This window comes from Athene noctua, chromosome 1, assembly GCF_965140245.1.
Source record: "Athene noctua chromosome 1, bAthNoc1.hap1.1, whole genome shotgun sequence".
In the NCBI taxonomy this organism is placed as follows: Eukaryota; Metazoa; Chordata; class Aves; order Strigiformes; family Strigidae; genus Athene; species Athene noctua.
Genome location: NC_134037.1, coordinates 142,847,617 through 142,872,783, shown reverse-complemented (window position 1 = coordinate 142,872,783; position 25,167 = coordinate 142,847,617). Strand labels below are relative to the sequence as shown.

The following is a 25,167-nucleotide window of genomic DNA, read 5'->3' as shown; positions in this document are numbered from 1 at the left end:
CAGGGCCCCTGGCAGAAGCATGGCGCTTGAGGAGGATGATGCCTTTCCACCCCGTGTTTTTCCAAAAGTATTAGGGGAAATTTATCTTACCTGACAGTTAAGAAAGTGTCAGTGTAATGCCATGCAGCTGCAAGAAGCAACGTGAAAGCTGGGTAACAAACCAGATCTAGATGGACTGAGAGTTAGCTGAATCCAGCAGGTCTTCTGCTGGAAGAACAATATGAAAGCAGATGACAAAAGATGGGAGTTCGAGGAATGAAGATGACCGTTTTAACGTAATTCAATAAAAAAACCCCAAAACAGAACAGTGACTTCAAGGTCCCTGACTCGGCATACTATACTGAGAGAATATCTATTTCTTAACATTTCTTCCAGCTTTTTTTGCTCACTGAATCAGAGCTTTTCTCCAAGTGTGACCTTTACATGGCCTTTAATGCTGAAGCTCTTCCACTCCTGGTGTTTCTTTGCAGACATACTGACGCATACCCAGTAAAGGCAGTGCAAGATTGTGTACATTTCTTCTTTCCTGAGTAAATGGCACATAGTTAAAAAAAAAAAAAACAAAACAAAAACCTAAAGGCTTCCCTTCTGCTACTTTTGACTCGGAGACAGGAGTTCTGCTCCCATATGAACAACTGGTGTCTACTGATTTAATGAAGTCTGAACTTGCGTCTTCTGTGATCAGAAAAATACATTGCAATCAAGGAGGCTTCAAGCATCCAAGGACAGGAAAAGACAAGATCCCAAACAGTCTAATTTTCAAGCCTCAAGAGGGTAAAATATATGGGCAGAACAGAGTCCTGGTTTAAATAAGTTTCCAAAGTAGTGAGGACATTTAAGTTTAAACATTGATGACGCTTGCTACTCATTTCCAGAAGAGAATCCATTTCTGAGTAAGTTCTCTTAGAGTCCAAAGACCGAAGACATAGCAAGGGCTTCTTCATGTGAGATGATTTCTCCTATACTTGTGTGGACTATAAACAAGCTTCCCAGTTGTGCAAAGACGACAAAATCCAGAAAACACAAAGTGGATACCTGGAAAGCTCAGAAGAAAAGGCAAACTTTTCTCTCACAGGCTAACTGCACTGAGTCCTGGCTCTCTCTGTCCCACAGTCTCCAGCTTTAAGCCAATACAAATCCATTGAATTCTGGGGCACTTGCATGGGTCTATTGATATTTCCAACAATGTCAACAGTGCTGAACCAGGCTCAGAAGTTTTAAAAAATAAAATGGAAGCTCCCATTATAGACATGTGTAAGCAAGAACAAATGGGCAGAAGTTCTTTGCAAAGTATACGACATCTTTACAGTCACTGTGTAGAAGTTGAATGGATGATCTGACAGGGAACTACAGCTTACAGTTCTGAGGATCCATCTCTGGGTTTTGGCATCTTCCATTTTCAGGTGGAAAACGAGCTTGTTTCTTTTTAAGTATAAAAAAAGCCAACAAACTCATACTGTAGCTAAAAGCAAATTCTGCAAATACTGCTAACTCAGCCATATGTTAAACAATCATTTGATAGTAAAGCAGGTGAAATATCAAAGAAGGTCTGTTTGAATAGTATTTATTTGCAAACATTAGTTTTAAATGGGAAAACTGTTTACAGGCACACACTAGATAACCAAAATAGAATGAACATAAAGAAATCTATTTGAAGGTCCTTATCAAATATTTCAAATATTTTATTAAATATTTTATTCGGTTTCATTATCACAGTTTCATGTACTTTAGCATGTTATACACATGACTTAACATGTGCACTTGAAAATATCAAATTAAAGTTTTTTGAAGAAAGTATGACATTCTAGAAATGTGCTTACTGACTTTCAACTACACACATCTAAGAAGGCAGTAGCTCTGTTATATCACTGATGGAGATAAATTATTGTAAGGCATGTTTACACCAAGCTTTGGAGAGAATGAAGCCAAATACTGGGTCAAAATTCAGTGGAATTATGTGTAAGAATAAAAGTTGAAGGATTGGGCTCTAGGAAGAAAGATCATAGCAAATCAGTTGTGTTAAAACTGTCAACAGATACAGGTTATTAAAAGCAAGCACTGCTGAGAAAGGTTTCCGTAGCACCCAGGGTCAGCAGGATCTGTGGTGTTTTTCAGGTGTGATTTTTGAAAATCACACCTTATGATGTAATGTGAAGGAAAGAGACCGAAACCTAGCAAGAAAGTTGGAAAACTATCATCTGAGAATCCTCATGTTGTTTTATGACCTAACCTGGGAACACTTTTGTACAGAGAACATGTTGCGAGTCACTTCACTCCGATGTGTGTGTGTGCGTGCATATGTATGCATACACATAAGACACATGCACACATTATGCCTCTCTTGCTTTTGCCACCTTAAAAGCCCCAACTACTGATTAAAGCATAGCAGTGTATGCGGGAAAATAAGGTAACAGTTGTAGGTGTGGAAAGAGTAGATGAGACCGTTACATTTGGTAGCCTTGTTAGTTAGCCTGTACGGGTGCGTTTCTTTCCAGTAGAGTACAGTGTGGGTCTGTTGGTATACGGTAACAGTCGAGACCCAGAAATATAATTATTTGGAAGAACTCAACAAATGTTAAGCTATTGGCAGTCGGTTTCAAAGTTCCATGTCAATGAAGGCCCTAGGTCACAATGATGTGCCTCCCCCAGAAACGTCACGCAAGCCCAAGTTTAACTCCAAGAGCGTAGTGGTCCATAATCGGGGCTCCTGCACTGTCACAGTGCAAACAACAATGCTGCCCCTCAAGTGAGGATGGTTTTCAGCGTAAGCTTAGGTGTGTTCCTGAGTGGAGACCTCATGTCAAGTCTTCCTAGAGTTCTGCCTTAGAAGAATTAGTGGGAGAACATAAAATACACATCCATCTCATAAGCTTCTTCAAAGTTGTCAATTCAGTAGAAAATACTGAGTATATAAATGACTATAGTAGTACTTAGGTGAGAGCATAAACCTCACTGTGCCTTTTTATTGGGGAATTCAAGGGAGGAGGCAAGTAACTCTCTCAGAGCCTAAATGCACTCATTCACGGCGCTCAGAGTCCTGAAGTGCCTCAGCATCCTGGCAGCTGTAGGTGACAGTTCCACAATATGTACAAGGTAAGGAGAATGCCACAAGTATTACAAAACATGGCAAAGATACCTAGGAGCTCTACAATCTATCAAACAAGCACAGCAAACAAACGGCATCTAATGGATAACGTATGGTATACAACACACAAGTTGCACAGTTATGTTTCCTTGTGAAATGAGGATTGCAAACGTAAACTCCAGAATAAGTTTCAAGAGCAGTATTTGGCTTACTGCATCACCTCTGGCAATATCTGAAGTCTACCACCCCATGAGCACTGCATTTTCTGCTGTTACAAAAACCCATCTCACTGAACCAACCAGAGCTTGCAGGCCCACATCCTGCAACCCATATCACTATGGCAGAGGTTAAACAAAAATGCTCCAGCAACATAGTTTGGCTACCACTGTATATTCAGCCTTTACCTTGTCTGTGATACATAAACATTGCTCTTTGAAAGTAAAGCACACAGCGATATACAAATGGTATCAATGGCTGAAAAGATTACATGATCAAGCCTGAAAGCAAATGGAAGTTAACAAAAGTAGTCTTTTAGGAGAGGTAGCCATATTAGACTCAGCATTCAAAAAAAGGGAGTGCACTCAAAGGGTCAACATACATTACAGTCTCTTGTAGACCCATCATGTTTTTGTTTTTCCTACATTTTTTTTTTCCAGAACGTACACACCCAGGCACACACGCATACGCACACATACATATATATACATCTATCTATCTATCTTTTTTTCCTTATTCCCCTTTGTTGCCATAACTTTGCCATACTGAGAACAAAGGCCAGCTTTCCTTACATCCTCTCTTAGCTGTCCCACGTCTACAACTGCTGCCTTCAGTCTGTTCAGTATCCGTACAGTAGCTAAACAGGCAGTAGAAATCCAAACTGCTTCAATTTAATATCCTGTTCCAAAAGACAGCATCCAAACTATAAGGCATTCCCTCTGTCTGATGTGAGTTACAACTCTCTTCGGTTTCTACTTGATACACACTGCAGAGTGCTCTTCAGCCTTGTGCTACAAAGACAGCTTTCACCCAAATAATGAAGACCAAAGCTGGAATTTACACACCACAAGTTCACACACTTCTACCAGTCCCTCGTTCCTGTGCCCCTTTCCAACAACGCTTATCACTTTAAAAGTCATGCACCAATGCTATAAAATAGAAACCCAAACTACCAAGAAGTCTCTTGCTCATGACTTTGGGATATTGTATTAGTATAAAAGAGCATTCAGTCATCTTAAATAAATATATTCTATTTCTGAAATCACAGCACATTCAAGGGGTAGTTACTGCCATAAGCAGAGCATTAAGTAATTTCCATAGATGTTTTTAGAATCATAGAATCGTTCAGATTCAAAAAGACCTTTAAGATCATAGAGTTTTGATTGATTTGGTCTAATATCTGGAAAATAACCTACTGTGGGGATAAGAATCTGCATCTCAAATGTTCTGCAGAACATTTTTCCCATATTTGTATACAGTACTAGAACAATTAAGAAGACATTACAGTAATTTTCTCCCAGCTGCTTAGATCTGTAGCTTCGGCTACGACAATGTATTTTGTATACCTCAAAACTACATATGAAATATCAAAGATCACTAAATAAATAAAAGCCAAGGAAAACTGGGACAGTACTGCATTTTACACTTGAGACAAGATTCCCCCCTCCCATGGATAAGTCACAGAGGACAACTATGGTAAAATGCTTTTCTTTTTTTTTTTTTTTTTTTAAAGAAAGATTTATACACAGGTTCAGATCCAGAAAATAATGTGAAATGCATAAATATCGATAGCTTTAGCTAAGTTAAAATGGGTTCAGTAAAGTATGATACAACATATTCAGAATAAACAAAGGAGAAAAGCATCATATTTTGGTTTGCTTGAGATATACATAAGGTGCAATATTTCTTCTCTAGAGGCATTTGTGGACAATGTGTTAACGGGTAACAGTGTTTGCTGGTATACTGAAGTACACACAATAGCAATAAGATTTTCCAAAATGGAAGCAGCTGAAATTAATAAAAATTAAAACAAAACAAACAAGGAAAAAAACCCAACCCCAATACAGTAAGATATTGGTCTGAAATTTTTGTTGTGCTAACAGACTTTGTTACCTGAAAATACTGATACCCCTTCTAGTAGATTCAGGGAAAATTCTAGCTACTGAAATCAAGACATCACTCAGAGAACCAACAAAGGCAAATGCCTAGTGAACTATAAAGCTTTGCAGGATTTCTGCTACTCTCAGTGCCTAATCGCTTAAAAATTAAGCATATCTACAAAAAGGTTTATAAGTATCTGAAAACAGTCATATCCAGTAAACTGACCCAATCCTACCCCCTCTCTAAGGGAAAGTCAAGGAAAAGCAGATCAAGTAAGATATTAATTCATATAGAAAAAAGTAATTTTCTGTTTCTTTTAAAAAAGGTACCATTAATATACAGAAATATCTTCAGGAACAATATTGAAATTTAAATCGAGGAAGGATGGGGTGCTTTGACAAAAATATATCTACTCTAAAGGCTTCTAGAGAAATAAGTTAGTACCATTGTCAACGTGAACGGTCTGCACTGTAACATATTTGGATTTCAGCTAATTATAAAGTGGTCCAAAACTCCAACAGCCACCTTGCTGTGACCCAACAGTTTTAATTTTTTCCTGTCTTGTTAAAATAACTTATAAAACTTTAATAAAATCTTATTAAAAATACTGCCATAGGCTGCAATGGCATTCTCGGGGCTCTTAGTCATATATTCACCTGAATTTTTTAAAAGCCTTTTCACTGACTCATTGGCTCATAAATTTTGATGTTCTTTTGTTGTTGTTCCCTTCTTCCAACACATGCATCCTCGATGGTGCTGTTTCAGTGACACTTCCCCAGCCACCTGCCTTTTGTCAGACCTTTAATCCTTTGTTACAACTTGTGTGGTATGTTGTATATCGTTTCCTGACACTGAACCAAAGACTTTCACTTAACTACAACAATGAAAGGCTAAACCTAGCAAGCATTAATAGAGTTACCGTCCATATGGCTATTACATCAAATTAGTTATAAAATAACCCCAAAACACATTATCAGTTCAGTCAAGTATAAATAAGAATGCCTGATAGAATGATGTAAACTCGCATCATTTAAAGACTTAATTCAAAGAACTTCAAACTCAATCTAATACTATCAAAAGTTCAGCCGGTATGACGAAGACTAATAGAAAATTATTGCTGGAGTCCAATTTGGTAAATTGTTGTGCTACAATGCAAAAAGTAGGGAAACATCTTGTGCTATAGAAGAAGTACCCTGTTGAATTTGTAGCTTCAGATCAATTACTAGTGATCATTTTGCATCTATTGGTAGGAATCAATGCTTGGTTATACAATAGTGTAAGTCAAGATAGCAAAGATAACAGGCCAAGTGATACACTTGGCCTGCTTCTGGGATGTATTTATGAGCGCGAAACACAAAAATTCAACATAAGCAAAGACAGAAACTGGCAGATGGATCTGTTTGGTAGTCTGAATTCAGTCAAATGTTACTCTTCCGTTGTAGTTCGTCTGTATACAACTTGCCACTTTACCAACACCAACTGTAATTGGCCCTTTTCGCAAACTCTGAAGCTGATCTGGACCGTGCATAGTAACTACAACAATGCCAGTGTCTGTAAAATGTAAAACACATGTGTATTGGTGTACATGTATATTGAAAAGTCACGGGTTTAGGTTTTTCAGAACGGTGAAATAATACTAAGGTCACTTTTGAAAAACGCATTTGCAGTACTTTTTGTTTACAGGAAAGTTTCACCAAGTCGCTCAGATATCTACGCAAAAATAAAGGAAACCTCCAAGGCATGAAAGACAAGTCAATATCTGCAGTATTTTCTTTTCCATACACCACTCCTTTTTCTAATGCACATCATCCTGGTTATTCAAAGCTAAATTAAAAAGAAACAAACCCAAACATAGCCTGTCAGAATTTTTCCCAGTAAACTCTACCACTCTGGTGGCAAATATAAAAGTGCAGAACATCTGGACCACATGGCTGCCCAAACACCGCTAACAATGGTACATCTGTCCAGGCTGCCTTGAGTTCTCTGGAACAGGATTTTAAATTCATTCTACAATATAAACGTAGGCATAACCTATTAATATAAACCATCTTAGAACTTAAATCTTCATGTACAAAAATGACTAAGAATATCTAATAATAACTAGTGCAGTGCGTCAGTGTTTTTGTTGTTTTTTTTTCTTTTTTTTTATTTTCATTTAGAATAACTAGGTATTATACGAAACTAGTTGCCATACTCTCTGGTTGGTAAAAGAGATGCTGTGTGAGCTAACAGTAAAGGCAGCCTTCTTCACACCAACCACCTATTTACTGTTTAAAAGCCTTCAATAGAAAGCAAGCTCTGGGATCATTTAATTTCTGTTCAGTCATAGACAATTAATATCACCCTCCTACATACTGGGTTCCGATTTGAGGACCTGGCCCAAGTTGCTAACGTCTGGCTTCCAGTGAATTCTGGGCCACTCAGAACAATAAACACTTGCTTGCAGTCTATAGTTTCCATCATATGGACTGACTAGCTTCCCTTGGTAAAGACAAGGCTAGGATATTAGGTAAAGCACAATGTTTTACAATAAAGTGGAGCTTCACTGGTCAGCGCAGGAAATAAGCACTGGAGCCTGAGACATTTCATTTGGCTGTCCGTCATGTGGGAGAGGTGTGGTCCTCTGACTTCTGCAAAAGAAGAAAAGAAAAGCCACACATCAGTATTTGGAGCTGGGGAGGTGCTTTTCTCAGACCAGAAAGGATGGAAAGCAGTACATGATACAGTTTAACATCCGATATGACAGCACAGTAACTGCCTGCTGCTACAGATGCCCACATACCACTGTTACAGGCTCTTTTTAGTGGTATTCCTGCAATAGTAACACAAGATCCTGAGGACAACCTGCAACACAATGCAAAGTCAGGTAAAACCACGAGGTGATGTATTTGACCACACAAAACAAAATGCATGGCGGAACAGTAAGCAAAGAGCTCACAAGTGCTGTTGCTCCTTTTGTCACTCATTTTGTAAGGGAGCAGCTTCAGCCCTCAGAAGCAGAGAGTACAGGTCATATGTAGCAAAAGAAGGTAAATGCACAGAGGCATATATCACATTAATGTGAGTCAATAGCCAGATTTTCCGCAATATGGAAATATACTCATCAGAGTTGCACATTGGGATTACTCCAATTTTCATGTCTTGACACTTCAACAGCCCAGCACAGCATCTCTTTCATTACTACAGCAGTGTTAACTTACAAATGATCCCCTGGCACAGGGTATCATAAAAATAAACTGTGCCAGAATTATGTGCTGGAAATCAACATTAATCACTGCAGCAGATGGACCTGGGAGAGCTCCTTTGCAGCTTGCTTTTTAAAATACATACACAAACCACGTCACTGCCTGTTATCTAATCTCACAAGTCAGGTTCTATTTTTGCTACAGTATGTGTCATTTGCAGCAATGAAGTTCTGGGGCCCACTTCTTATTTACGCAAGAGCCACTTTACCTCACTGTGGCACAGCCAAGACCCCAGCAGAAATGCAGTTACCAACGTGGTTTGCACAACCAGGGTGCAATGAAGTGGCCTTGGCACAAAATGAAGCTCAGGCATGCAGTGCTTAACCGGCTCATGCACAAGGTAAATAAAGCTAAACAGAAGCCTTCAACTGAAAAACCATGCTGCCACTTCCAGACAAACTTTAATTACAGTTAAAAAGGAGTTTGGCTTCCATGGCCCAAGGATCTGTGAAATTATTTAATAATTGAGTTCAGACACTGGAGAAACACATCAAGAAAACCTCTAATACTATTCTCATTTCCAGCTATTTGCAAATAAAGAAATGAGTTGCAAAAGATAACAAACAGCTGACAGAGTAGAAAACAGACGCATCTAGCCCACCAGGTTTTGTTTTCTGTTTTGACTTCCATTGGCCAAGTCTGTGAGAGTCATGGCTAAGTTTCTACTGGGAAAGAGTTCTCCCATTGTCATTTTCCCTTGGGGTGATTACAAGATGGAATTTGCAACAGTTGCTGGACATTTGCTGTGTGGTCTTTTCAGGCCTCACAGAAGGTGCTGCACTGCTCTAGCTGCATGATGAAGTGGCAAAAGGTGGAAGTAAGAAAGACCCGAAGATAGGGCTATGGAACACATTAGCTCACTTCAACAGGGACAAGAGGAGGACAAGAACTCTTACAGGAGCAAAGAGGGAAAGCAAAGTGAATCCCGTTGCTCTTGTGCAATTCCGGTCAGTGTTAATGGAAATCAATAAAACTACAAGGGTGAGAGTGAGAGCAGAATTTAGCACAGCACTTCCCCAAGTCTCACTTTGTGGCTTCTGACCATGGAAGACAACAGAAATGAGTTCAGACTTTTGCTATCTTGATAGCAGACACCTGCTTTGCACTGTTGGGAGGAAAAGCCAGACTGACTGCAGCATGAAAACACTTCTCGCCCAAAACTATGTTGCTTAAGAAAGACAACAGCTTCTGCAGAGAGGTCAGCAGGCGGGGTTCAGCTGACTGTTTCTTGTAGGGCCCCTGAGCTTCAAAATGTCTTTCAACATTTGATGCGCAGCCTGAACATGCAGGACTGGGTTGGCCAACAGGTGCCACGAGATCAACAGTAAACTGAGGTTGTGAGTGGTTTCATCAGCTGCTGCCTTGAGGAGTTTCTCAGGCAGCCAGCAATCTGTCTAATGCCATCTGCAGAGGCTGTGATGGTTTCATACTGGCCCAGCACTTCCTCACTGACCCTACACTGCAGGAAAAGATGAGGTTTCATCTCCAATAAGCTGCAGCATCATAGAACAACACTAGATAATTAAGAGCCAAGGAGGACTTGCTGTCATTGGTTTTCTCCCATCACAGGCCCAGCATGAAGGATCTGACTATGCCGAAGTGATCCAACAGCCCTAAGTAACCTGGCACATTCTCTACCTTATTCGTGTGGATGGTCTACTCAGTAACTGAGAGGACCAACCCAAGCTAATGTGACTTTCCATCACCCAGAGTTGTTCTGCCCCATGGCATTCTGCAGATGCTTTGCCTCCTAAACAGCAAAGCACACAACTAAAAATAAGTTAGCTTCCTCCAGCCATGTTCAGCATAAAAACTTCAGCTGAAGTCATATGAAATTCTGTCCACAGTCACTGAAAAATGCAAATCAGCATGCAAAAGTTACTTAAATCTATATTATCTGATAAATGGCATCAAGCATATGAACCCGTTTATATACAAAAATTGGTAGGGAAGCTTACCAGGGAGGAGCATTTTACTAACTACTGAAATAGGCTGTATTGTCATTTAGGTGGAGACTTAACACTACTAAGCAAGCAATGTAAAACAGACATTCATAGAAAGCTGTGGAAGAGGAAGCACAGGCCAAATTAAACAGTCTGCAATTCACATGCTTTCTGAACAAGCTGGTAGGCACATACTATCCATTTAGATAGCAAGGGGAAAAGAGAACCATATACCTGTGTACATTTTCCATGGCTGCTACTTCTGCCAGAGCAGCTAAGCTAAAAAATGCAGACACTGCTGGCATATCTGATGTAATACTATGATTTTCTTCTGTCTCTGCATTTCTGGAGCATTCACTGTTGCAATCTGTTTCTGCACTGGATGTTTTTTGAAGTGTACTTTGTGGCGGCTCTTTTGGCTTCTCCTCTGCAATAAAAGAAAGTTACACTTGCAAACCTAACCCTTAAATTCACAGCTGCCCATCAATATACTCACTAGTCTAGTGTTAACAGAATCTTTACCTTTAGGACCTGATTTTGCAAGTATAACCTGATACATGCTGCAACCTCTTCTGACCCAAGCTAATGGCAGAAGCACATTACTAAGGTTCATGCAGCAGTTTACTCCTTTTACATTCAACTGAGTTTGATCTTTTAGGTGAGGCAGGGGATCTTTTGCGTACATTTTAGATGTAGAAGTCCTGAAAGATTATCTTAACTGCAGAGGACTCCTGCAAGGACTGTGGCATTGACTGTCATATTACGGAATTCATTTTTACGTCCTATAACTAGGTACAGTGTAATTTCTTTGCTGGACTGGAAACAAATTATGAAAGGTAACTGTTTCCCATTTCTCTTTATAACAGCTCCCGGTTCTTAGAGAGGAATATCCAGGGAGAGAACACAGATTTGGGCATTCAAACAAAAGTAGGGCATTATGGACTCACCTATTTCCCAGTTGATTGATACCTGTATTTTAAAATAATGACCTTTCTAAGTAGGTATGAAATAAAGCTAACTGAAAAATACTTCTCTGATAGGTTGCTTGTACTCCCAAACCTTCTCCAACCATTCAGTTTTAATAAAATTTAAACTCTAATTTCCTTACCCAATGTCCCTCCTGCTGGTGACACTCGGCCGTCTGCTGTTCGGACAAGATGTGTGATCTTAGTTTTTCTTGCCTTCCTCTTCTGGCTGCCAACTAAAGGCTCATGCATCATTGCTGGCTCTGGAGTGTTCAGGGCAGATACAGAAATTTTATTCTTCCAGGCAGACTCACTGGAATTTCTGTCTTCTGAGAGTATGGCTGAAAGAGAATAAAAATGCAGTTTTACGTGGAGAATAATTTGGCTACTAGCTATGCTCATTTATCATTTTGCATCTATCTATCTATATGTATACACTCTTCCCTCACAGGTACTCAGAGCATAACCCATGGCAAGACATGATCTGAAAGTTGCAGATGCTTGCAGAGGAATAGTAGCATCAGCTCTTAAAGATATCCAGGGAGGTTCAAGTTTCTAATATTTGCAAAGAAAACTGTGAGATGGGCAATAGCGCTTCAGTGGGAGCAGGGTATCAAACAGTCTGTATAGAATGCTCTCCAACAGAAGATGCCAGCGGGTAGCTAAGAAACAAAATGTATTTAAGGAACAATAATGGTCCTCATGTAAGCTTATCTTAGCTCACAGATGGACTCACAAGCAGAATTCAGGAATTCCTGACTAACCCCCAGTCTTCCTTCTATAGTCAGTCTATGTCATCTCTAAGCAGAGGGAAATACAAAACTACAAACCTGAAAAAACACCCAAAAGGCAGCAAATATAAAAGCAGAGCTGATTGAAGACAAGAATGTGAAAAAAAGAAAGTAAGCCCGTGATAAAATACTGTGACTGAAATACGGCCTACATAGAGAGAGAAAGGAACAGTTTGAATCTTTCTCAACAGTACCAGTGTTGGCGTTTTGAAGTAGCCTTCTGCCCTGAACTGGAATATGATCACAAATTTTTACCTGACTAAACAGTCACTTTAATCTTGTTCATGAAGAAACTGGTGAGACAGCAATCACAAGATGTATTTAATCTTCCAAAGTCTGAGATCATGTGTAATCATCAATCATTTGTCATTTCTGTTGATTTAATAAGCCATACTGCTGATACCACAGGGTATCACTAGTCCATAAATTCAATGTGTGACATCGTTCTCCTCCTGTGACAGAAGTATTATAAGGCCTACCCCATCTGTGATCACGGTAAGCTAGGGCTAGAAAGAGACTACAGGTAGCAGAGGGAACACCCAAGCGATTTCTTAGAGATGCCTCTCTAACCTGTTTTGAAATTGGGAGCACTCATGGTATCTGCACCAAGTTCTCGGGGTACTATTTTACAGTGCACTGCCATCCTGAATCATTACGTATTTTATTCTAATGCCTGTATCTCATCTCCCTTGCTGTATTTTCAACTCACTTTCTTCACTACACGTCAAGGTTATACCCCATCTCTCTGAACAGTCCTTTCTATATTTCACAGATGTGTCTGTGTCTACAGTTAGCTTTCTCTTCCCCACAATTTCTTTTACTCTTTCTTCCCATTTTAAAGATATGTTTAAGACCCATTTGTTCATTTTCTGGGTGGCAGGACCAGAAAGAATTACATGCACAAACCTTAAACCAGAGTGCAAACAACTGCTCTTTCAGAATGGCTAAGCACTGAACAAGACCAGCCTCCTACACTGAGACTGGTTGTGTCATGCAGGAGCACCCGACCTCACAAACCATGTCCAATAGTCAAGCAGTCTGCATGGACTTTGCCCTCATTCATTTTAGTGTGTATTTACTGTTCATTTATTGTTTATTTTGTAGATTTAATGAGCTTCCTATTCAAAGATACGGCCAATATAACCTCTATCTTTTGCTAGGTTCTTTAACTGTCAATTGTGCAAGGATGTGGACTGGATGAAGAGAGTAGTTCCAATATTTTATCTTGTAAGCTGTTATCCTTTGCTCTTTCGTTTTAATTGGGAAGGGACCTTTTAATGTTTTATGGCATAAGAATACAATCAGATCTAGTACATACATATAAAAACATTTGGAAATGTTCCAAACCTTAAGTCGCTTATGCTCTTAATTCACCTTCATATCTGCTCTTGTAAAACATTTTTGAACTTGTGCATGCTCTTTGTTTTTAAAAAAGCACACAGCTTCAATTAGCTTTTCTCAGTTTAGCTATAGCTGCCAGCCTTTCCAGAGCAGAGCTATGCTGTGAAACTTTTTTTTTTTTAATAAACAGAGAAAGAGAAATCACAAGAAAAGATCTGCCTCATAACAGTCCAATTAAGTAGAAGCACCAATGATTGCAAATGTGACTTTCAAGTAACTCAGTCTGGCTAATAGTGAGATGTTCAGATAAGCTTACTGCACTGAGACCAAAATCTTAGTTGGAATGTATAATTAAATGGGCAGCTTTCTCTCTAGATTTCTTATTTGGGAATTCATAAGTGTTGAGTATGTATTAATGTAATGGTTTGGTTGTAGTCCAACACTAGTTGTTAATTCTGATTTGGGGATTTGCTCTAATTAGATCGTACTTTGACAGTGCTGTTTAATTCTAGTTTGACTGAGTTTATAATGGCTTTAATCTTAGTAATACAACTTTTTTTTTTTTTACACTTAAAAATATAAAGACATGATTTCACACAATAAAAAACATACAATAGAAATAAACCTGATTTGGTATGTTTTTAATTAGATGTGTTGTATATTATAAGCCATGTCAGGTCAGAAATTAACTTGATTGGTCAATACAGTAGACATTTCCCTTTTATATTTCTTATCTTTTAAGATCAAGAAATTAAAGATAAAATGTTGAAAGGCAAAATAAAAGGAGGCAATAGTTATTAAACACATAAGAAGGAGCATACAATGTGTTTGACTAAGAAAAAATAGGCGGAAGTTGCCAACAAACTCAGGATGCAGCAAGTATATTCCCTCTCCATGTTTAAAGGTTTTTCAATCCTTTAAATGAGACTTGAGTGTCCTCTACATTTTTTTTTCTCCTCTAGCACTAAAGTAAGCTCTTTATCACTTCATCATAACATTACTGCCATACAGTTTTGAAAAAGGAAGGATTAAAGGTGAACAACGAATATTTTTCTGTGTGGAGGGTGGACGTTGAAGGGAAGAGCTTTTTTTTTTTTCTCTTCTCTAGCAGTCTTAGTGGGTGTTGGGATAAGAAAACATTTAATTGACTTCTTTAAAGATTATTAGTCAAACAGACATAAAACCTAACCTGAAGGAAGTCACAAAGGCTTCACTCACAAGACCCTCTGCACTGAACTCTAGAGAAGTAAGTCAATGAAGAAGTAACCACCATATAAGCTAATTTAGGTGCTAACAGCGGTCCTCCTGTACCTTCTTCAAGAGGAACAGCACCCCACTGCTTCACCCGACAAAGGTATACCCATACCGATGCTCCAAATCAGGGCTTGGTTTTGCTGTGCAAAAAGGACAGGGCTAATAAAGTTTAATTCCCTCTATTTTTCTTTAATAATTTCTTTAATCCATTTCACATCCCTCTTGTTTTCACACAGTCCTGTGTTCAAGAGCTGTCCCATGTAGAGCTCACCTAATTTTCAGGAGAATGCTGTCTAAAAAGGCAATGAGGTTCTGCAGCTACTGTGCAGTCCTGCAAACAGGTATTTACATGGGTAGCTTTCCGCATGACAGTAGCACATGCCAGAACTACAGGACTATTTTTGCAAGCAGAGCTGAGCACATGATACAAAGATGTGGGCCTTTTGGCATGCTTACACCACAGCGACAAAAACGACTTTGAGAGAAAAAACATCTAGAGCTCTATGCCAGATGGTTTCCTGAGCCAGATTTGTTAAAAATTAGCACAGTTTACCTTATTCTGCAGGCCTGCAGCATCCATATAAGTCTTATTTTCCCCCATCTTTGTGAACAAGAAAAAATGAAGTCAACTGATCTGACTCAGCATACTACAGAAGAGGACAAGCTTTTCAGACTGAACCCCAGCAAGACACAGATTTTAAAGAATTTCTTCAGTGATGCCTATCTGTTGTGAGAGAGAGCTGAAGAAGTTCAACCACATTTAGTGGAGAATGAATGCTCTGTGGGTCTAAGCATGCTGGTATCAAGAAAGAAAGGTGAGTTGTAATGCTTTAATGGTCTTTATGAAGTTAAAAAGGGGAAGCCTACCAAGGCAGAGCAAAGCTTCAAACCACCAGTGCTTGGGGAATCACTTCATCATAGAAGTGATGCCAAGCATGCTCTGACCTGTACTCAGCTCTTCTGACAAGGGGATGCTGCTGCAATACTGCTTGTGGGGTCAGGCAGGGCACAGGGAGCTGCAGCAAGGGCTGGGGACTAACAAGCAGAGAGACACCAGCTGATAAAGCAGCAGATGGTCAAGCCAGGTGTATGGGCAGCCGTCTGGGTGGGAAGCTCTGCTGCATGAGCCTGTGCTGACCCAGCCCTCTCCCATCCTCAATGGGACACCAAAGGCACAGAGCAGCTGGCCCCCTCTGGGCTGTGGGCCCCACAGAACAGGGCTTTCTCAGCAGGAAAAAAAAATAAAGGCCATTCTGCTAATTTTCTGCACTTTCTGTTCTTTCTCAAACATATGTGCTAAGGCTGTACAGATGGATGGGCATGTGGGAGAGCTGATGGAGTATCAGTAGCAGACATTTAGCTCTACCAGCCACAGGAGATGGGGCTCCTTCACACATCAGCTAGTGCTGAGACTGGTGTATATGTTCCATCTCCTCTCCTTCTTGTGCAAACACCAGCATTGCATCTGGTTGTTACACAAACCATGGAGGAGCCCCCAGAACGGATCCCTAAATGTACCTGCAGGGAGTCAACAGTTGTGACTTACCCCTTGTTATTTAAAGCATTGCTTCCAATCAGAAAGCCTTGACAGTGTGGCAGAATATAAATTTCTCAGCTGAGTGGTGTTCAACCTCCCCAAACAAGGATGGGTCCAGCCGTGCTTCTGTCAGCCTTCTTAAGGAAGTGACACACCTCTTAACATATTCAGTTGCATTACTGTGTGCTCTCTGCCAGGAGGAGCAGGGGTGGCAGCATGTCCACCAGGATTTTACTGGGTTGTATCTATCTCTGTGAACACCTGCAAACTCATAATATGGTTACTTGCACTGGTGATGCTGTGTATGATGTGGTAACATGGAGTCAAAATTCACGCAGAAACTCAACCCAGAGACAGACCCAGACAACATGATCCAATCCCATCAAAACTTGCCTTTACTGTACTTACTTTTCTTCACTCAAGAGGGAGATGCACACAGGCACACACTTTTCAAAAGACAATAAAACATAAATCCAGCATGACAGCAACCCTTCCAAGTGTCTCCTCTCCAGCTATAATAATATTCAGGCTCCTTCTTCCAGCAAAATTAACTCCATAAAAACCAAAACCACACATTATAGACTTGTGATACACTACATAAAGGAGCTGAAATTTTCATCTAGTGTTTGAGTCACTAAATCCTTGTATATTTGAATTGAAATGAAGATGCTGGGATTCCCAGCTTGAATGTGCAGAATACAGGACAGCGGAGTCAACGAGTTTAGGGCCATGCTGCCTAGGAACTCATGAAAGGATGGAGTTACGTAGGCAGCACATGATGGCGAGGCTGTACCCACACTGCACTTCACCGATCAACACTTTGCTTTCAGTGTCACTACACTTCAGAGTAGGCAAGACCCCAGATTTTCTCCCCTTTGTAACTCAGAGAAAATGGAGTTCCCCACCAATGTATATACCCACTGTCTTTCCTTTGATAATTTCTATGTGGGCTGTGTAAGACTGCTAAATTCCTCGTGTCTTTACTTCAGTCTTGGGAGGAACTGAGCAAACTGGCCCTCCTCCAGCAAATGCACAGACACATCTTTAATGTTTAGACACGATGACATTATTCACATGCTTAACTTCCAAGGACATGCCTCTGTGTTGTGCTGGAACAAGGCCAGGGTACTCAGCACTTGCCAGGCTTGAATCTTTGATCATAGTGCACACTTCACTTTATATCAAAACCGGCTGGTTTCTTGTAATCAAATGGAGGTTTTGACATTTTGTTTAGCCACATTTTATATCTGCAGATTTTAAGATATTTATATTTTTTTACTCCATCATGTATCAAACACTTTCTGTTTCTTTTCCTACAGGAGAATTTAAACACCTCTTTTTCTTAATAATTTGTCTACATAGTATATTAATTCAGGAACAAAAATCTGAATGACACCCAATAAAAGCTACGTTAATGTATGATGCTTTTTTCACACCGGCATGGAAGCAATATAGTTACTTCTCATAAGTGAGAAGTAACACATGTTTGTTGTACAAATACAACCAAACAGAGCAAGTAATTTCAAAATATTTGCACCATTCAACGCAGTGGAGCTGGCAGAGCCTATGTGGGAAAACAGTGCACCACAGAGGACAGAAAACATAGCATCAGGATAGAGGAAATGACACAGCCAAGCCTTAAGGAAAGGTATTAAGCATAAAGGGAGCTGGGGAAACTGGAGATGGGGATTGTAATTTTATTATTGTAGAGACAGATATGGATGGGGAAAAAAAAAATGGAAGAAATTCATGGAGCTACCTAAACAAGCAGAACCAGAGAGACTCTTCTACACCACAGGGACGCTGTGGGAGAGAACTCCACTCTGGAAGGGCTAAGGAAGAGCCTGGGCACAATTTGAACAGTGTGGGCAACATGACTACAAAAGTAAAATAATAAAAAGGGCCCAGGGAAGCAGGCTAAACTATAATCCTGTGCATACTGTACACCGGAAAACACCCCTCAGAGTTGTGAGTACGCAGGTATGCAAGATCACAACAGTGTAACAAGGAAAGGACTTTGGAGAGCTACCAGCAGGATAGGGGGCAGAGCAAGCCTGGGACATAGCTTAAAAACTGCTGAATTTATTTTAAATCTGAGGGAAAGAGAAAGCTGGTTAAGATTTCTGTAGAGATGGAAGATTGGTTTAGGTTAGCATGTCTGAGATCTAGTGCAGACACAAGCTCTTATATCCTGACCAGCTGCAGTCTGCAAAGTTCTAGACAGTGGGAAACCACAGGGAGAGGAGATAGCGACATGGAGATAGCGACATGGAGAAATACTCTGACAAACGGATAAATAATACGGTCTCAGATATAGAAGGGCTGGAGATAAGAGTAACCAAAGGACTAAAGAGCTATGAGCTGTGGAAGATAAAAAGAGTTCAGGGCCAAATGTAAAACTGCCCTTGCTTTGTCAGCTCTGCTGCATGGTGCCTGGAGCAGGGAAACTGTAATTAAGGGAGATGCCAATTAAAAATAAAACAGCATCATACTGCAATAAGGTAATATGATCAATTGGAGCCAGGAGCTAACAGAATCAAAGCAGATAGGGAAATAAGGGACCAAAGCAATCAAGTACTAGAGAGCTGAGCAGCCTCTGTCTAGAAGCATTTCCCCGAGACTGAATCGAGAGAGAAGGCGGCCCAAAACCTTAACTAAGTAATGCACCAGTACCTTTGTCCGGAACATTAAGCTTCTCCTTTCTGTGTTTACATTTGCTGACAATTTTGTGGAATAAGTTCTTTTTCTGAGACTGGAATGAACCTACAGACAACATTAATAATACATACTTTTAATTAGCAGTTTTAAAAAGAATATAACAGTCACAATATCTACTATACAACCTCCCCTTCCACTAATACAGGAAATCATTTCATGGGGAAGCACAAAACCTGAGCTTCTGCCAGAACGGACTCTGGAGGCTTTCAGCGGGCTGTACTTCAATCCATCAGCTCCCAATGCTAAGTGCATACAAAGCATTTCGGAGAATCATGACCTTAGGAAAGCTTATCCATACAGTAAAACAAGGATTATTTTGCTTACAGATATGCTCTGTTTTGTGTGTATACTGGGTTTGGCTGGAATGGATTAAGCTTTCCTCATAGTAGCCTGGATGGTGCTGTGTTTTAGACTGGTGATCAAAACAGCTGTCAGTAACACACCAATGCTTTAGTTACAGCTGAACAGTTTTTTACAGAGCATCAAGCTCTCTCTCTCTCACTCTGCCACCCCAGCTGTGTGGCTGAGGGTGCACAAGAGATTGGGAGGGGACATAGTTGGGACAGCTGACCCACACTGACCAAGAGGTGTTTCATACCACATAACGTCATGCTCAGCAATAAAACTGGGGGGAGAGTTTTTTTCCAAAGTGGTCATTGCTCAGGGACTGGCCAGGCATCAGTTGTTGGTGATGAGTGCTGGCTTTTGCATCATCTGTTCCCCCCCTCCCCTTTTGAAACTGTCTTTATCTTGATCCATGAGGACTTTTTTCTTGGTTTTGCCCTTCCAGTTCTCGCCCCTACCCCACTGGCAGAGAGTGAGTGAGTGACAGTCTGGTGACTTACCTACCAGCCAAGGCCAACCCACCACAGGATACAAGAGTTACCTTTGCCTTTTTGGTGGCCAGAAATGAGTTTACAGTAAGTGCAGAAGCAAAAGCTCTCAGGGGAGGAAGTTGAGGTTATGCCCAGCTCATGGTATCATTCCTACTTCGATAGCAGAGTCTTTACTAGTAGTAGTCAGAAGACACCTTATGTGACATCAGACTACAAAGTATGTCACTAGCAGAGGTCATCAAGAAGCCATCCTTAGTCTCACAGAGTAAAGACACAACAGTAACACAGACACAGCAGTAACACAGACATAACAGACCAAAGATATAACAGAAGCATAATCTCTACACTGCAAAGACATTTTTATGGAGTCACTTTTCAGAAACTGCACTTTCAAATCTTCTTTCCAAAGATACAGCACGCAACCAAGTCTTCAGGCTAGCTCAGAAGAGACTGGCCCAAACAGAAATGAGATGCACTACAGGTGACAAGATGGCTTACAGCCTAACAGAAGGGTGTCCTTCCCATCTGCAGCTGACTTGGAACAGGATTCTACCCACCACAAACACCAGCCTCCTCCACTCCTCATTCTTAAAAGCAACCAAACACACACATTGGCTACTGAGACACAACTGCAACCTTGGTCATGTGTTACTACATGGTAAGTCTATGTCATGCATCTGCAATTTGCCATCACCGACTGTCTACATGCAAAGAAAGGAGGAAGAAAGTGTGTAGCACATGAAAGAAGAATCTCGTCTTACGAGGGGAAGACCATTCATAGACACTAGGCTGTTTGAATAATATTGAAAATTACTGAGAGAAAGCTAAAATCCAGCCAGAAACAGGCATAGAAACCCTAAGATTTTGTATGTGTTGGTTTTGTGGCTCACTGATGCTTGTTTTTTACTACTGAAGAAATCAAAACTTTGGGAAAAGATTAACAATCTCCCCAAAATCCAGAAGTCAAACAACAAACCAAATGGAAGTCTAAAAGAGACGCTGTCTTAGGCAACATCAGCTTGAATCTGAATAGCTTCAGTAGAACTTGTATAGAACATATGATAGTTCAATAGAAGAGGCCATATTCACTCAAACTGATTCAAGTGTTCTGCAAATTTTACAGTATCTTCTTGAGTATCAGAGCTGGATAAGGAGTCGTTTCAGTGAAATAAAAATGCAAAACAAAATGAAAAAGCTCAGGCAGGTTGAAGGAAAGCCCAAGTGAAAAAACTGAGCTTTTCTGAAGGCTAAGGTCAAAGACTTTGTCCACATCAACAGAGACAAGTCTTCCCACAACAATTCCAGAAGACGACAAAGGTATGTGACAAGATGATTCTTATGACTTTTTTTTTAGATTAGTTAATTAGTGATTTTTGTAGGTGCTTGGAATAAGCAACATCCTACATAGTATCACAGAAGCCTCCATTTCTACAGCTCAACCTGCACCCTATAGACCATTTCAATCAGTATCACAGAATGTCAAACAGTGCCAGCAACTCTGAGTAGCTGAGATGAAAAACTCACAAAAAGCTGACAAGCATTGCATGAAGAAGGAAACCTGTGTCTTTCACCTCTTTTCTATCATACGAGGCACCTTTGTAATAAGCTTCTACCCATGACATGTAGCGTACTACAAGGCCCGTGCCACTTGCACATAGAATTTTATTCCCAAATGAAAAATACAAGAACATTGACTTCAGTGGGGTCAAAAGAGAAGCTGCCTTTTCATAAGGAAACCTCCAATTTCCTTCCCTTTTAGCTGTTATTCCTGTGAGCCCGTGCCCATTGACCCTTGAGTACTCTTCCACCATGAATGCAGTGAAAGAGAAGATGGGCTAATAGCTAAATAGGTCAACATGTCATACTTGGACCTGAGAATATAACTCGTGACTCCATGAGAAACTTCATCCACACTCCTCGCCTGAACTACTTAAGAGTGAACTAGAGGATATGCTCACTGTCCTGTGTGCAAAGCCAAATGACAATCACTCTCACACTTACACATACAAATTGTCTAGTAATTACTGAATAGACTACCTGGTGGTTCTTCAGAAATGGCCACATTCCATCCTGCCTTTAGCCAACAGGTCTAAGCCAATGAAGTGCCAAATACAGAATCTCTGCGTGGCATATTCAGGTATGAAACCCAGAGGTTTTCGTTTATTAGAAGTTAACTGAAATTTTTAGGAGAAATTAACTGAACTAAACCAATGCGAAGAAGGAAAATATAGTCTGGACTGGAGAGAACATCCTCCAGTGTGTAGGAAAGACTGAACAATAGGGCATTCCTGTGATCATGTGCTGGTTTTGGCTGAGATAAGAGTTAATAGCCCTTTTCAGGCTCTCACTAGCAGGTGGTCTAGGGGCACAGTTTAGGCACACTCACCCATGCAGGAGTTTACAGGATGGATGGATGGGCTACACCTGCTTCAATGGGGACAGCAGGCAAGCACTCCGAGACTCCAAACAAATGCCACTTTGTCAACATTCAATCCAGAGAAAATCCGTGATTGAAAAAACCTAACTAACCTAAAAGGCTGTCTGTTAGGCAGTGGACCCTGGATGTGATTTCCTACAGAAAGCTGAAAAACACTTTTAATGTTAGTTTACTTGCTATTGTTATACAGTCATCTGCAAGTGTAAAGTGAGTCCTTTTCTCCTGCTCATCGTTCTCTACTGGAAATATTCTACATGGCTCTTCCCATACCTAGCACTTCAGCAGTTGCCACAGGATTTAACCACCTGCTAATCCCTGGTTTGTCCATTGTGCTCACCGAGGGTGGCAGGGATTTCCACTTGGGAATAGTCGCTGTGGCCAACAGCAGCTGCTCGGGGAAGCAGCAGGCAAGAAAATGAACCCACCGTACATAATGAACCATAACTGCATTTCCTCCACATTTCTGGGCATATGCCTCCTCTGCTCTCACAAAGTTCCCTATTTTAAAGGGCCTGATCAAATAGAAAACACTTCAACATGATCATAAGAAACCCAGGACTAACAGATTTGTTTGTGCATTTCTACATCTTTCAGGAGGAAGATGCTGTATTTTTAGGTCATGGTCTTTGGAACATTACGGTATGTGATCTCCAGGAATCTGAATGCTTTGAACCAAGCCAAAAAAACCCTCCACCCCAAGCTCCCTCCCCATTTGAGGAATGCCACAAAGAAGCATCCGTTTTAAGCTGATGCTTTATTTCTAGTCCTAGAGGCCAGAGACAAAAAATTGTAGGCAATCCTTTTTCCAAATAAAAGCATGCTATGCTTTCCTCTCCTTGCCTTCCCCAAATGAAAGCTTTACTGAAGTGCTTAGTGTATAAGTGAGCATTTCTTCACAGCACAAAGCAGAAATAATGACTATGCCTGTTGCTCATTTTTGCATACAAGCAGATTAGTGACTCACTGCAGACTGCTGACTTCTGTGTGGTGGGATGTTTTGGCACATATGCCATTGGAAAGAAGAAAAAAAAAAAATCAGTCACAGCTCCAGCAAATGTTGGAGCAGGCCATCTGCACAGATTCAGCATAGCTGTATTTTTCAGACATTTTGTGACATTATTATTGTATATGCACACTCCCAGTTAAAAATGCTTGGCGTAGAATTTGCCAGACCATTATGGCTTCTTCAATCCTGCTCCCACTGAAGAAAGCGGGAGCAGAATTTGAACAATTAAAAAAGCTCTGGGGAAAAAACTGCTCTCATTTAAGAAAGTTCAAATTTTCTCTTATACATGTAGATTTGAAACAGCTTTCATGTTACAGGGTTCTTCGTGTGTTTTTATATGGAAAGAACTGGCTGGAGTGATGACTGGACATGACAAGCACAATGGAAGGAGTCAGTGGGCACTGACCTGTTCACTTTCCACTTAGGAGTGGGAAAACATCCTGACAATCCTGGCTGTTTAGGTTAGGTAGCAGATCAGGCCTCTTGCAGGTATAGGTTAGCGACATTTGACAGAAAATTAATCTGGCACTATTTACTCCAAAATAAAACATATTAAGGCATACAACCCTAGTTATGGGGGGGTGGGGACATGACACACCACCCTAAAACCAGCAAACAAAAACATTTATCCATTTTTATTCACCTAACATCCTGGGAAAGTCTTAGTTTTTGCAGCACTCCAACCTATTTTGCAAATTTTAAATGTAATTCGGTAGGCACTGATCTGCAGACTGCAAAATTTAAGTATTTATCTGAAAACTGAGAATGCCTATGAAGTTTATGATCCTGCACACCAACATTCAGAAAAAGCAGGGAATGATTTTCAAGAGTGTTTACTAAACCTATCCCTAGTGATTATTACCTGTTGTTTAGAAACATCTAAAGGCCCCAACCACTAGTAGGCACTATCTGTGCTGGACATCTCTTTTAATTACCTTACAGACAGAGACAACCCCAAGGAAGAGGGAAGCAGCAGAAAGAACTCCACACAACACGGTAATGCAGAGCACAGCAGAGCAAAGTTAAGGTCCCCTACACCCCAAAACACAATCACAGCCATAAGACTATATTGACCCTTAACAGTTCACGCTCATCACACTGCAATAAGATGATGTTAACTCTGATGGTGTAAAAAGACATGATAATTCAAAAAAACCAGAACCATTCTACACCAAGCTCCATCATTTTGCTTAACACGCCATTTTCATTTTCTGCAATACTTGCAGGAGCGTAGTATGCAGACCTTTATGCTGAACACCTTTGGAGGTCAGTATTCTCTAACTGTTTTTGGAGTCATCACAGTTCACAGGCAAGCCAACAGCATGAGGCGGCTGAATGGCCTGTCAGTACACCACAAATTAAATTGAGGATTCAGCTTAATGAATGTTTTGCTCAGCTGGAACAGCTTCCCTACTAAGCTAGTAAGCTTGCTTGTATGCAGTGTGGTTCAGGTCATTTCAAATCCACAACTTGCATCCTAATAAAGAATAAAACAAATTAAAATAGACCCATTGCCATGGAGTAGTTACTTTTTTTGCAATCTTTCTTTTCCAAAAGAAAAACGGTTTGTCAGAAAGTTTTTTAGCTACCTCTTGAGAGCTAAACTTCACTCTCCAGGGAGCTGGAATGACTGACACAAGCTGACAGCTTGCCCAGCTAACTTGAGCAAATTCAATATTCATTGAAATTAGGAGCAGATATCACTAACTCCGTCTGGATTTAGTTCGGGGCTGTGGTTAGATGTTCACTACAGGAACAGCAGCGTCACTATCAGATATTCCTGCCCTGGGGCTGCTTGTTGCAACCCCACAGCTCAGTTGGTGGAAAAGTTCATGTGACTGTTTACCATCTGCTTCAGTGCAGTCAGCTGGCTTAGTTTAAAGAGCCCTTATTGTCAGCTAGAGGCAAATGC

The 25,167-nt window shown here is 40.5% G+C and overlaps 1 protein-coding gene across 4 annotated transcripts in view; it reads right to left on the bottom strand.

The window, feature by feature from the left end:
* Positions 1-1,548: 1,548 nt before the first annotated feature.
* Positions 1,549-25,167, bottom strand: part of BBX (BBX high mobility group box domain containing) — a 148,048-nt gene continuing 124,429 nt past the window's right edge. For 2 of the 4 annotated variants that reach the window (XM_074898717.1, XM_074898726.1), the window contains exons 15-17: positions 11,479-11,676; positions 10,605-10,797; positions 1,549-7,812 (exon numbers count right to left, since the gene is read on the bottom strand). In XM_074898717.1, coding sequence (XP_074754818.1) covers positions 7,725-7,812; positions 10,605-10,797; positions 11,479-11,676 — 479 coding nt within the window. In that variant the 3' untranslated portion in view covers positions 1,549-7,724. Of the gene's footprint in view, positions 7,813-10,604; positions 10,798-11,478; positions 11,728-18,913; positions 19,022-25,167 lie in introns of all 4 variants that reach the window. The other 2 variants (XM_074898697.1, XM_074898707.1) reach the window with 2 other exon arrangements.